Here is a 13,060-nt window from a genome sequence, read left to right on the forward strand (position 1 = left end):
CAGGATTCTGTGATTCTATGAGCCAGCATGTGCCCGGGTGGCCAAGACGGCCAACGGCCTCCTGGCTTGTGTTAGGAACAGCGTGACCAGCAGGAGCAGGGAGGTGCCACACCGTAGCAGGCTCAGGACATCAAGATCAGCCCACGCAGCTGGTACCCAACTCAAAGGTACTTTTTATAAGATCATTTAAAAATCTTTATTTAGCTTTTATTTGTTTTATTAGACCAGTGAAGCCCCAAGGGGTGAGTCAGCTTCCCAAGCCCGCGAGTGAAGGAGGGCGGGGGCAAGAACCACGTCCCAGCGGCTCCCACTTTGGGCTTGGAGCAATAACACTTTTTTTTTCTTAAGAGGTGATGCAGCCGTTCCATGGAAAGCCAACGAGCATGACGTAGGAGGACAAGAAATTTTGCTCCAGATGAACACACCTTCAGCTAAACCAACAAAAAGTCTTCCAGAAGTGTGACTGAGAGGAGTAGAGCAGTTTGTAAGACAGGGAGATGCATCCAGCTTCATAGGGATGGGCTAAAATAAGACACAAACAGACCCATTAGGGTTTTTTTGGTTGGGGTTCCTTGGTGTTGTTGTGGGTTTTTTTATACACGGGGGCATTCAGCTCTTCAGAGTGCTTTGGTCAGTACATTTGAAGTGCTGGCTCTGCCCCACGCCCCTTGATTTCCCCCTTTATTCTTCGTGACGCAGCCTCAGAGGTTTGTGCTGATCCCCTGGTGCTGCTCTGGAGAAAACTAAGGTTACGGCTCTCATCGAATGCAACCATCAGTCTCTGTATCAGCTCTCGTCTAATTTAAGACTCGTGGAGACATCATCATCAGCATCATCAAAAGCATTCAAGGACGGAGTCTTAAACTGCCAAACTGTAAATGCTGCAAGATTTCTCTCTCACCTTGCTTTTTCGTCAGAATTATCCCGATGATCTGCATTAAGTCTGTTAAAGATGACTTGTCTACTTCAAAAAGGGAGGAAAAAAAACCTCACACAAACACCAAAACCCCAAAAGCAACATATGAAACCCACTGTACAGTTACCAGATTCATGGGCCCTGGTGAGAGGGCAGAAGAAATTTTCCCTTCAGTCACTATAACCTTAAAATTACTCCAAAAACACCAGCAAGGGCATAACTGGGAATAAATCCCCAGTCTCTATCAGGCACTGGAAGTGCAGAGCTCTTTGCTGCTTCACTGAACAACACAGTTTGCCTCCAAGCATCACAAAAGCATTTTATGAAACAAACAAAAAAAAATTAAAAATGACATTCTGCTTCCTAACCCCGACTCGCAGCTGCCTGTAAGAGATCAGGGAAGTTAAAAAAAAAAGACTTGTCAGCACAAGAGCGACTGGTTCCTCCATGTCCGTTGTAGTTTTGGGGAGTTTTAGGTCCAGTGACCCGCAACTTGTGCTGGCAAGACAGAAAAGGAGCAAACACCATCCCACAGTAAAAGTGAGGAGATACTCTGCCTGCACGCCAAGAAGAGGGGCACAACGGATGATTTTGCTCCAAGACACGGCAGCTAAAACCCCGCTCAGCACATCTGGCAGCCTCGCTGCCTCATTTAGAACCAAACCCACCGCACGGTCGCTCTCTGTAATCGCAGCAAGGATCAAAGCAGGAAAAACCAAACCTTTGAGATAAGGGAGAAGAGAGGGAAAATGAGAAGTTACTTTCTCCTCCAGCTCACAGCTTCAGGATTATTTCACAAACTGCCCACGAGGAAACACGACTGCCAGGTTACAGTGTCACACCGGGTGTTATTTCCAAAAACACGTTTATTACAAACATTTCTGTTCATTAATATAAATTAAAAAAAAAAAACCAAAACCCAAACCCCACAACTTACAGAATTCCCTCTGCAACATTTTGGCAAGCTGCTGAATGGCTGGTTCAACTCTGCTCCAAAACATCACAATTTTTGCTCGGAGATGATTTCTGGTGTATTTTTACCTTTCCCTGGGTTCTTCCTTTCGCGCAGTCCGTGGATCCGGGCACAGCACAGGAGGAGTGATCCAGACACAAATCCATTCACCCCAACTACAAGCTTGGTAGAATTGTAGAAGCGTTTCTACTGGTCACAGGGCTTTACTACCAGTTTCCTCCCTCCCCTAGAAAATCAGTTAGATCAACTCTGTCCTGACGTTGCGCCTAAAGGTCAGCCTTGCCAAAGCGATGCCGTTCCTGCTTCTACAAAACGTCGACCGTTCCGGCTCACCCAGCCTCACCTGAGCCGCCGTTTACACGGAGCCGCCGCTGCTTTTCTCTTGTGGATTCCTAAAATGACAAACGGGCTGCACTGCTCGGGGTTCCCAGAACCTGGACATTCATTTATTCAACAGGAGACGCCGCCGCTTATTTCCACGGCCTGCTCTGGAGGCTGCTCCCGCTGAGCGAGCGGGAGGTGAGGGATCCCGCGGTGCCGGGGAGATTGAGGCTGCTCCTCACAGTTGTGGCTTTGGAATCACGGCCTGAAGAACCACGGCTAAGACGGCCTGTGGGGAAAAATAAAAAACAAACAAAACCCCTAAAGATCAGAAGCTGCGCGCACGATGGAGCACAAGGACACACGAACGATCTGCTGCCCCTTGCTGGCTCGCCAGCTCTCGCTGCAAATATAAAAAACCTGTGAATAATTCGGTGTCCAGGGGTTCTGGGCAGTCTCTATGTACCTATGCCAGGCAAAGAAGTTGAAGAACCTACTAATCACCAGTAAAAGCTAAAAGACACTTAAATATAGTGATCACAAGGATATATGCTTAATGATTCTATGCCCACCCTCAGCATGCCAGCACGTAGCTATAAAAGATTTAAGTCCTCTGGGATCAGCATAGCACAGGTTTTGGTGGACCTTAAGATACTTTAGGAAAAAAACCTCCCTCTCTTCTAGTTGGAGAGAACGTAGCAAAGCAGGGAGCTGCCCCAGGGCAGGCTCAAAAGCTGCTCAAGCCTTACTGGCAGTGTCTGAAGGCATGTGTTCCTCTTCTAGGTAGTGTTTGATCTTTTGTAGGTCATCTGCAGAAAATCTCCATTTATTCTCAGCACGGGCGGGTGGCACTCTGGGGGAGGTCTTTCTTCGGGCCGATCCGGTGGGAGCTGCCACCTGGCAGGACACGGGGAGCGAGCCAGTGATCAGACCCTCGGGGATCTTCTGTGCAAGGACCTTCAGGCCTGAGGGCAAAGAGATCACACGCTGACCAGTAACCATGAGCTAAGATGGGGTCGGTGATTTTACCAGTCACCAAACATTTGACAGAGCCGAATACCCTTTTTTTTTTCCTCCCCATCTCCAGCTCACACAACCCTTACTCTCTGCTCTCCATCCACCCATCCAAGATCTTGGGGCATCCTGTCCATCCCCACTCACCTCCAGATAACATGAACAAGTTCTCAAAGCCCCTCTCACACATGGTGGTGGCAGCCTGGCTGGCTAACCTCTCGTCGTTGTCATACAAAATGATAATTTTTCCGTGTGCATTTTTCTGAGATAGAAGAGCTAAGGATTCATTTGTAAGATTAAAGTGACCGTTAATAGCTTTAACAAAGAAGAAGGGACTCGAACAAACGGGACTGGAGTCTGAGACCCTTCCTACTTGATATCTTCCTGAGATTAAAAACTGGTTTCTCAGTAGCTGGGGCTTGCCAGACGCTGGAAGGACACAGCCTAACCCCCACTGGAGCAGAGCCCCTGCAGCAAACATCCAGCACTGTTTGGAAGATTCATTAGTAACAGGCAAAAAGCAAGAAGCACCCTCATTTACAACCTCCCTTCTCTCCAGCAGCCCTCACCCTGGGAAATTATCAGCCAAATCCCCGCTAGTAATCCTCTTTCTGTCCTCCAGAGATAAAACAATCCCCATCAAGGTGCTGAGAGGAAGCCGAAGGATTTCACTGACGCATCCCGCAAGAAGCCCAGTGCTCCAGCAACAGCGGCAGGCGGGTGCTCAAGCATGGCTTTGCCTTCCAGCAGCCAAAAATCCCAAGAAATGTCAAATTCAGGCAGGTCCCTCCAGAGTCAAGAGGTGCTACAGCCTTGAGGAACTAGAAGCCGATGGTGGTAGCGGAGTCTCACCAGGTAATCGCAGTCAGCGTAAAGGACATCCCTTCCCACCCTCCTAGAAATGCCCAGATTTTGTTGGCTGAGCATTGTCCTGGTCACAGTGACTGCTACAGCTTCAATTGGTTTTGGAAGTCCCAACTAACATTCCCCCCTCCGCCCTTTTTTTTAAAAAAAATACATTACTTTATATGTAAAGGATACATATTCCAGAATACTGTTTGTGTATGGGTTCATGGTTCTAGAGAGCGTGGCAATAGGGTAGGAATAAGCTGCAGAGGAGAAAAAATAAAATAAATAGAGAAAAATCCTATGAAGCAGCTGAACACCAACCATCACACAACCTGGAATACAATCGACACAGATTTGTTAAGAGCTCAACACACTTGAGAACCCACTGAATAAGGGATTAATATCAGCTCAGTCTCCTCAGTCCTTTCCAGGAAGGATGGGTGTACTGGATGAGGGCTGTAACTCAAGTCATTTCCACCCCAGGGGGAAACAAAAACCCCAAAGCCAGCCAGACTAAGACATAAAAATCTCAGAGGTGATCCCAGCTGACCCCAGGTTGCCGTGGGATTCTGGCCTCCTCACCTCCAACAATGTGACATTGGTCGTACGCGTCTCGGTCTCGCACATCCAACAGCAGGAAGGGGCAGTCGGGGTAAGGCGTGTCTTTAGCCGGAACGTCCGCTTTCTTCGGAGCGTCCTTTTCTATATCCATTTCGCCAACGCCACTTATCACGCTGCAAGAGGAAAGAGGAGGTTACGGTGCAAACTCTCTCTGAAGACTTCTGTACCTCTTCGCCAGGTTGGAGCGTTTTTCTGTCAGCGGTTTCAACAGCCCATTTACGTTCCAGGACAGACAGACACCGCGTAAAAAAGGAGAGATCCTGTTTCAGGCTTTCCAGTATATCACAAGAGACTAATCTCATTCTTATCAAAAAATAAACGGAGTACGGCCTTGCTATGTGAACATACTGCACTCTTCTGGATCAGTCAAGTCCAGGAGTTTTATTCCATGTCCTAAGCGACCCCGAGGTGAAGGAGAATAATTCTAAAGCTGCCAACGCGGTGATCTCGGCAAGTCAGATGCGCTGAAGGGCTGTCAGTCACCTACAAGCAGCAGAGGACTTCCAGTTCATCACTAGACACAGGACAGAAACCTCCAGACACTCTTAGCTGTTGCTGAATTGATGGGTTTGGTACACGATCGCTAAGCCTGCCAGGTTAGCATCTCAATTCTTCTGTTAACCTTTGTACAGGCACAGCAAGGGAAGGGCTGGGACAAAGCTTCCTCTTCCAGCATCTTCCTGATACCTCTGACCTCGGCTACTGCTGTAACAGGTTTGGAAATGGGACTCTTGCTCCCAATCACAGGACAATCCATTAAGAACATCAGGAAGGCACATTAGTGAGTTCACCAGAGCAGTTTATAACATGTATTCTTGAACCCAGGGAGCTGGATTAATCCCACGGATATAATTCCTCATCAGTCATTTAGACAGTCATCAAGTGTTGGGTTACAGCCTCAAGCCAAACTCATTTGGAGGGGAAAACCTGCCAATCCCTTCCCTTGCTCACATCCCTGGACCTGCAAAGATCAGGCTTTACTGATAAATACAATATAAAGCCACTTAGTATCAATTTAGGGTAGCTAGCTGGATAAAAATAATTATATCTGCTAAGACAGGAAGAAAATGGTGTTATTATCAGGCACCTCTGCAGTGTGGACCGATAGGAATCCCCAGCTCCCGTGTTGTTTACAAACAGGACCGGACTAGGTGTCCCATCGGGGCTTCCCTTCCCGTTTGTCCCTGCTGTGACTTCAGCATCTGCATCTGGAGCAGCAGAACAAACATCTGGGGAGAGAAGAGGGTACAAAGTGTTAAAACGCTGCAGGAAATAAAGAAGCGGGTTTGAAGCCCAGTTTCTATTCTTAGAAGAAAGTGTGTCTCTTAAAGATAGCCTTATCTTCATCCTCTTATAAGGATGATTTATCGAGAGCCTCCTATTAAAAGTGACAAAGAGCCACGTGATTGTGAAGGGCTCAAGACGTCGTTTTAAGAATTCAAGAAAAAATAATTCTTGATGCATGACACCGAGTTACAACAATAAAACTGGCAGCACGAGGCCTTTCTTATTTGTAAGCCTCTCTGTTCGAGGAGCATTTCTGTTCCCAAATTGGAACGGCTGCAGGCCACAGGTTGAGCTATTTTTTAGCTCCCTATCGAAAGATTTGCTGCATCTGTCAGGACACAGTTCACCCTCTGACAGTGATCTCCAGCTCCTGCTCTTTGTGCTTACAATCAATATTGTTACCTTCCAGCTTGTGGATCTCCTCATTTGTCACTTCTAAGGTTTCATCAGATAGAGAGGCAACCTGGATGACCTGCAAGGAAACAAAAGCAAGCAACGATACCTGGATACGTGAGCACCGGTGCCAACGAAAGACAGCGGGGATCAGCTGAAGGAAAAACAACCCTTGAGCCAAACCACGTTTAACTCAACACAACTCCTACTGCAACCGTGTCCTTTTATTAAATAAAAATTGTACCAAAAAAATGACCCTTCAGCCTTACAATGAAGAAAAGCCAGTGCTGGCAAGGTCAAATACCAGCAGGTTTTCTGATATTTATGAAGTTTGGCTGCGACCGAAACATTGTGGAACTCACTAAAACCACACACGGTTAACTGGTCTGTGAGCGGAGACCTGAGATATTCCCGTGTTAAATCAGTTCATCACACCAGAGGGTCACAGGATCAGTCTTAACAACCCAGAGGAGCTAAAGATACAGGTGTGCAGAGACCCACTCCTTCGGTGCCTGCAAGCTCAACCTTCCCTTTTCTTCTCTCCTTAGAAGACAGCTTGTCTTTTTCTAATTTTCACTGTTTTTCTTGGAGCAACACACGGCTCGTTATTTACTTTTCAAATTTTCCGCTTTTTAGTATTTTTCCGCTTTTTAGTATTTTGAGGCCGAAAGCCTCAAAGCCACAAACTCTGCATCTTCTGCAGTTAAACCTGCTCTTCGGGAAGGCTTCCGGCCACGACTACCTGATGCAAAGCTCGACGAGATCAGATTCGAACGCTGCTTTATGTAGCCCTTTTCTTTCACAAAAGGCTTGAAGATCCTCTTAAGTTAATGTCGGGAAAAAAAAAGGGGAACGAATTTCCAAGACAGAGTCGCTACAAACTTCAATTTTCAACCAAAAGCATTTCACTACTCTAAAAACACTGGCCGGTTTGCTTTCATTACGAGAAAAATTTGAGGGCAGGAGGAAGCCATTAGAGAAGAATTACAGGGAAATGATACATAACTATGTAGGAAGCTTTAGATAAAGCAAAAATGTTGTTCATAGAAGATTATTTTCAGATGCCAGCGAGGAATCTATACGTACCAACTGGGCAAGAGTCGTCACTTTCAGTCTTTTAAACAGCTCATCCTTTTTATACCTGTAATCTTGAAAAAACAAAAGAGAAGAGGACAACAAGGTAAATTTACAGTTAATTCCCAGCTTTCGCAAATGCCACGTAATGGGCTTAGCCCCGGCTATTCTCAACTCGCTTCGCCAGCAAGGCAGGACTTCCGGGTGCTAAAGCTTCACGTCGCAAAACCTGAAGGTTCTGTGAAAAGTAATAAACAACCTAACGAGATCTTGTCCGGTGGAGAAGGCAGATTTAGTTGCTTTAAGACTCGAGTGTATTATTTTGTCCTTTCTGTTCTTGCCGGGGGAAGGAAGTCGCTCTGTGAGTTTAGCACCTCGCTTGCTGTTCTCTAAGGTCGCAAAGCTCCTTAAGCCAAAAGATTTAATTTACCTGCGTATTTAATTTGCGCAAGGGACAGCAGGATGGGAACACAGGAGCGCCGCATCTCAGACTGCCTTCTCAAACCCTGAGCTGAACACGTACGTTTAATCTCACCGACTAAAACGCTCTCGGTTTGGTTACTTTAGCCAACAGTCAAATTCCGATTCCCACGATATGCTGACACTGATCTTTCCAGGAACGTGCAACCAACCTAAGTGGTTTTAGGCAGAAGAACAGCGGATTAGAGGCCATCCCAGCTTGAAGCACGCGTAATTGCTCCAGAGAAACTGGACTAATTGAATCTTAAGCCTCAAGACAAAGCTCAGGTAGCAAGAAAACCGAGCTGTCCGTTGGAATGACAAACAACCAGAGCAGAGATTACCAGCGTTAAGGAAGTGATGACAAGGAAGGGAGCCCCATGGCACACAGATACTCGAGCTGCGTAAACATGAGGAAGAAGAGGAGCCTTCTAACGTGAAACAAAAGGGTGGACGGAGCAGGAGAGAAAAGTTAAGACGAGTATCAGTAGGAACATCTTGGTATGAAATAGCGTCCCATGGGAAGTAACGGAAGCCTCTTCCTCTGGGCAATTAACAGCTCGAAAGAAGACAGCAGGGGAGGGAGGGGGAAAAAATAAAAAGATAATCCTGCACTGGCAGGGAAAGGCAAAGAAGATGAATAAAACTCCTCCTGTGTCATGCACTGCAGCTGGAACGGAGTTCTGCGCACCGCTCTTGAAGCCACATTCGACTGAATCTGAGCTCTCTCGCAAAATCGAATTGCTCCTCCTTTTTTTTTTTCCCCCTTCTCTTCTCTTGCCTTGCTAGGCTCCACCTCCGAAGTCACGGGGTTTTATTTTTAAAGAAAGAAAAATCCTTTGGATTTTTCTAACGACTTCAGTAACCGTCAGGAGGATATTCCCACCCGGTCCCCCTCCAGCTGTTCAGCTAAGAGGGCTAACAACAGACTACAGGACCTTTAGCAAATCCAGCCAGTTAAGCAATTGCAAATCCTCTAAAACCATCTGCTGAGCGCTCCACCAGCTTAAGCAAGAGAAGACGGGGCAGAAGGGGGGGAGGGCTCCAAGGTTAGAAAAAGGGAGCCCACCCGAAACGCCCCAGTGCACCACAACGTGCACGACGCGCTTCAAACCACGAGTCTGAGGAACGAGACCTGTGCATAAACTACATTTCAGAAGGTCAATTAACTGAAAAGGACCCTTTGCAAAACCACCTGGTTTCAAGTCACGTGCTCAGGTTGCTAAAGCCTCCCTTTAACTCGAAAATAACAGCAGCAATTAGTTTTTATACGGCCCATTTCATCTCCCCAACACAAAACCCACATCCAAAGGATTAAAACTCCTCAGCCACGGCCAAAAAGAGCCCTTCAGTCGTGCAAAGAGCAGAAATAAACTCGATTTTGAAGGAAAAATAAAAGCAACAAAGCTTATGAAGCGCTGCGTGCACATAAACACAGACAGAGCAGAACCATCGTCACAGGGCTCACACAAAACAGCCGCTGGATGGTTTCCACCTGCCTCAAGCAAGGATTATTTACCCCAGAACAAACCTTTACGACCTAGATCTTGCCTGTACCACCCAAAATTATTTCTATCAACAAGAAAAAAAAAACAAACCAAACCGTCATTATTACAAAGCCTGACCTGGAGCAAACCAATCTGAACTGCCCGTGCGAGCCTCCCGGCAATTATCGGAAAGTTCAGAAGTGGCTTCCGACGACAGAAGCAACACGACGTACCCGGTTCTGTCCTGGTAGGTCCATCTGGATTTTCAGACATTTTTATTTTTTGCTTCAGAAAACCAATCTAAAGCTGTAATTGTTGTGTATTCAAAGAGGTGCTCCTCGGGGCTTCGGGAACGAGTGAAGCGACGCCCGAGAAAGGGAAGGGACGTGGTGTCTCTCCTCAAGTCAATCCTCCAAAGGACAGATCATCGGGCTTCCAGCTCTCTTATCATTTTTGATTCCGCAGCGGGCTCGTGGTATTAAGTCCCACTCTCTCACATTACACAAGAGACAGAGAGTTGCCTGTACCGGGTATTTAAAGTCGTGTCCAAACGGTGTCATCTATCCATGAGAAATCAAGCAGGGAGAAGTTTCTAAACTGCCTGGGAACACAAGGTGTCTATTCAACGCAGACATAATGAGGAAGTTTCTACCGGGCTCCAGAACCTCAGCGAAACAAAAGAAGTCCCACACGAAACGAGATCAGATTCGCGGCCGAGGTTGAAAACCAACTAGACCCACACAACAAGATTTTCAGCGCAGATACAAAGCGACGGCGATCCCGCGTGAAACCTTAGCCAGTCAACACAGGATTCGAGAAAGCAAGGTCATTTCTCTTCTGGTTTTCCCCAAAGACCCGCGGATGTCTGGGAAAAAAAAACACCCCACAAACCAACAAACAAACTGGAAACAAAGGAGCTTTTTGCATGAAGTTGAGCACAAATATATTCAACGGGACAGATTAGCAGCCCCCCTTATAACACAGACACTAGGAGGAACGCGGTAAATGGGTCTAAGAACTAAAACGGAACATTCAAAATCCTAATTACCTCCTGTTAATGGGAAGGGCTTTGTTTCACATCAATAAACGCAGCTTTTGGGTTTATTAAGCTTTCCTGGCTCTCTATGTGAAAATAATCTGGACAGTGGTGGGAAAATGTAGCAGTGAAATATTCGATTTATTAGTAAGAGTTTTTTATAAAAGCCTATTTTCAGTGGGAAAAGAGGCTGAAATAAAAATCAGTTAGGCTTCTTAGCCTGAACAATCCAAAGTCTTCAAAACATCAAGGCTGTTCTGGTAAAAAAATGTTATTCTGGTAAAATCAATGAGCTACACAGGAATGACGTCATCTCTTTCCTGCCTTGGAGTATTCTAATAAGATTCTAAGTCCACTACAATTACACAAAAGATGTCAAGTTCTATCATTTTGTCACCTAAAAGTGAAATAAATTCTCAGAAGCATTGACTGAGTCTTCCCAGACTAGTCTTAGTCTAATTTTCTCAGTCTGGAGAGCTTCTTCCTGTCTGGTTTCCAAAAATTGCACCAAAAAAAAAGATCTGGAAAGATTCCCAGACCTGCTTGCCTGGTTTCTTAAGTTAAATCTGCAAAGCACTGTGAGAGACAGAGAAATAAGGTGTGGGACAAACAATGTGTCCGGCAAAGAATCAAGGTAGAAGCATCTTTATGTTATCCTAGTGCTGCATTTTTACAGTTCAATCCTGAAAATGTTTTTTGGGAATCGTGAGAGTGGAGATTTCCAAGCAAAGGGAGGGTCTGGGATCCAACCCAGCTCCTCGATGCTCTTTCAGTTTTGAACTAACCCACCACAAGTTACCCACTGCTCCTCCCTGGATACTCACTTCTTTTGATCTCTTCTAACTTCTCAGTGTATTTAGTTAAACTGTTTCCTGTAATGGAAAAAAAAAAAAAAAAATCAGTTTCTTACTATTTTTTTATTAGTGATTTTCTTCAGCGCTACTAAGTCTTAATTTTGTTTTTGAATATAAAGATTAGACCACAATAACAAAGCCTGTTCTAGATCCTCTTTCACCATGACAATACGAGGCAGCCATAAATCAAAAATACCACATTTTTCCTCTCGGCGCCTTTCTGTGGTGAGGAAGGCTGAGATAAATGGTCAAGTCAGTGAAGAACTTGCTGCGCTCCGTTTGCCAACTGCCTCTGGGCACAGGCAGCGTTCTGTAGGTTAAAGCCTCTGTACTGGAGTCACTGATCATGATCAGGAGCTCAAATCTGTGTAGGCTCCCAGCTTTAGTCTACAGAACGCACCTGAGTTTTATTTTACAGGATTGTCAGTAAAAGCTAGAAAAGAATGTAGCCTCTGCTAGTCAGAATGATGATATTAAAAAAACCTCCAGCCTTGCAGCACTCTTCCTGTTTACAATTTCCACACCAAGCTGTCTCTAGTCAGAAAGGTTGTTTTGACGATGCTTTGGAGAACAAAGTCATCACCTTCAGAAAGTCTCTACCTAAAACTCAGTGTTACAGCCCTCTAACAGAGCTAAAATAGGACCTTGGTATTCAAATTCTGCCTCCGACACGTGGCTTCAGTCACACCTGTGGCCACACTGTCCCTTCCTCAATGTTATAGGCAGGTGTTGCTGGATAAAATTCAACCATTTGAACAACAAAAATCCCCTAAAGACAGCCCCTGAATCATTACCTTGACTCACACCCTTGCCAAGATGTTAGTTTATACAAGAAAAGCCACATACAGAAACTCTAAGAGCAGTAATTTCTATGGGATCTGTCACAAAAGAGCCTGACATCCTCTGGTGAGACAAACCACAATCATCCTCTGGTGAGAAAAATAACAATCACGATGCAAGTTCCAGCAGAGCTGCAGAGGTAAAGTAGCTCAGGATGAGGCAGTTAAGACATTCAGCATATTTTTTGACACTCCTACATCCACGTTTGGTGTCCCTGTCCCATGACAGTTTCACTTACCAGTATCGAGGCGGGCTTTTATGTGCTGGTATTTGGGATTCTGAGGGATGCGTCTGGTTAAATACTGTTTAAAAAAAAAGGAAAAGATAAGAGGAAGTCACAGACTGTTCGGTGTCAGAAGGGACTTCTGGAGATCATCTGGTCCAACCCTCTGCCAGAGCAGGGTCACCCAGGCCAGCCACAGAGGAATGTGTCCAAGTGGAGTTTGAAAGTCTCCAGAGCAGGAGCCTCCACACCCTCTCTGGGCAGCCTGGGCCAGGGCTCTATCAACCTTAAGGTAAAGAAGTTTCTCTTCATGTTCAGATGGAACTTCCTATGTTCAAGTCTGTGCCCGTTACCTCTTGCCCTGTCACTGGGCACCACTGAAAAGAGACTGGCCCCATCCTCCTGACACCCCCCCTCCCAGTATTGATAAGATCCCTTCTCAGTCCATGCACAGCCATGTGTTTGTTTTAAAGGCAAACGGACATTAACACAAGAGGCAATTTGAAGGGCTCTAAGAGACAGCAAAAAGAGAGGAGCGGGACCACAGGCACCCTCTCGGACTTGTCTGCTCCTAGGCAGCAGGACAGACATCTGACTCTCCAACTCGATATCAAATCCCCTCCCGAACCGGCCCTTCAAATCCTCAAAAGATGAATTTCCCTCCTTGTCCCTCTCCACCCACAACTCACCGGGAGCCCACCCGGCTCTAGGGG

At 46.1% G+C, this 13,060-nt stretch overlaps 1 protein-coding gene across 1 annotated transcript; it reads right to left on the reverse strand.

Moving 5' to 3' along the window:
• Nucleotides 1-2,359: 2,359 nt before the first annotated feature.
• On the reverse strand, nt 2,360-12,426 carry CEP41 (centrosomal protein 41kDa; the record flags this gene model as incomplete). The annotated part of the gene is made up of 10 exons (XM_009875066.1): nt 2,360-2,499; nt 2,960-3,175; nt 3,372-3,486; nt 4,266-4,333; nt 4,656-4,807; nt 5,782-5,923; nt 6,384-6,453; nt 7,461-7,522; nt 11,255-11,302; nt 12,363-12,426. Coding segments are annotated over 10 exons (1,077 nt in total), but the record flags the coding sequence as incomplete, so codon positions are not given.
• Between the last annotated feature and the right edge of the window lie 634 nt (nt 12,427-13,060).

This window comes from Apaloderma vittatum, unplaced genomic scaffold (genome assembly GCF_000703405.1).
Source record: "Apaloderma vittatum isolate BGI_N311 unplaced genomic scaffold, ASM70340v1 scaffold5728, whole genome shotgun sequence".
NCBI classification, from domain to species: Eukaryota; Metazoa; Chordata; class Aves; order Trogoniformes; family Trogonidae; genus Apaloderma; species Apaloderma vittatum.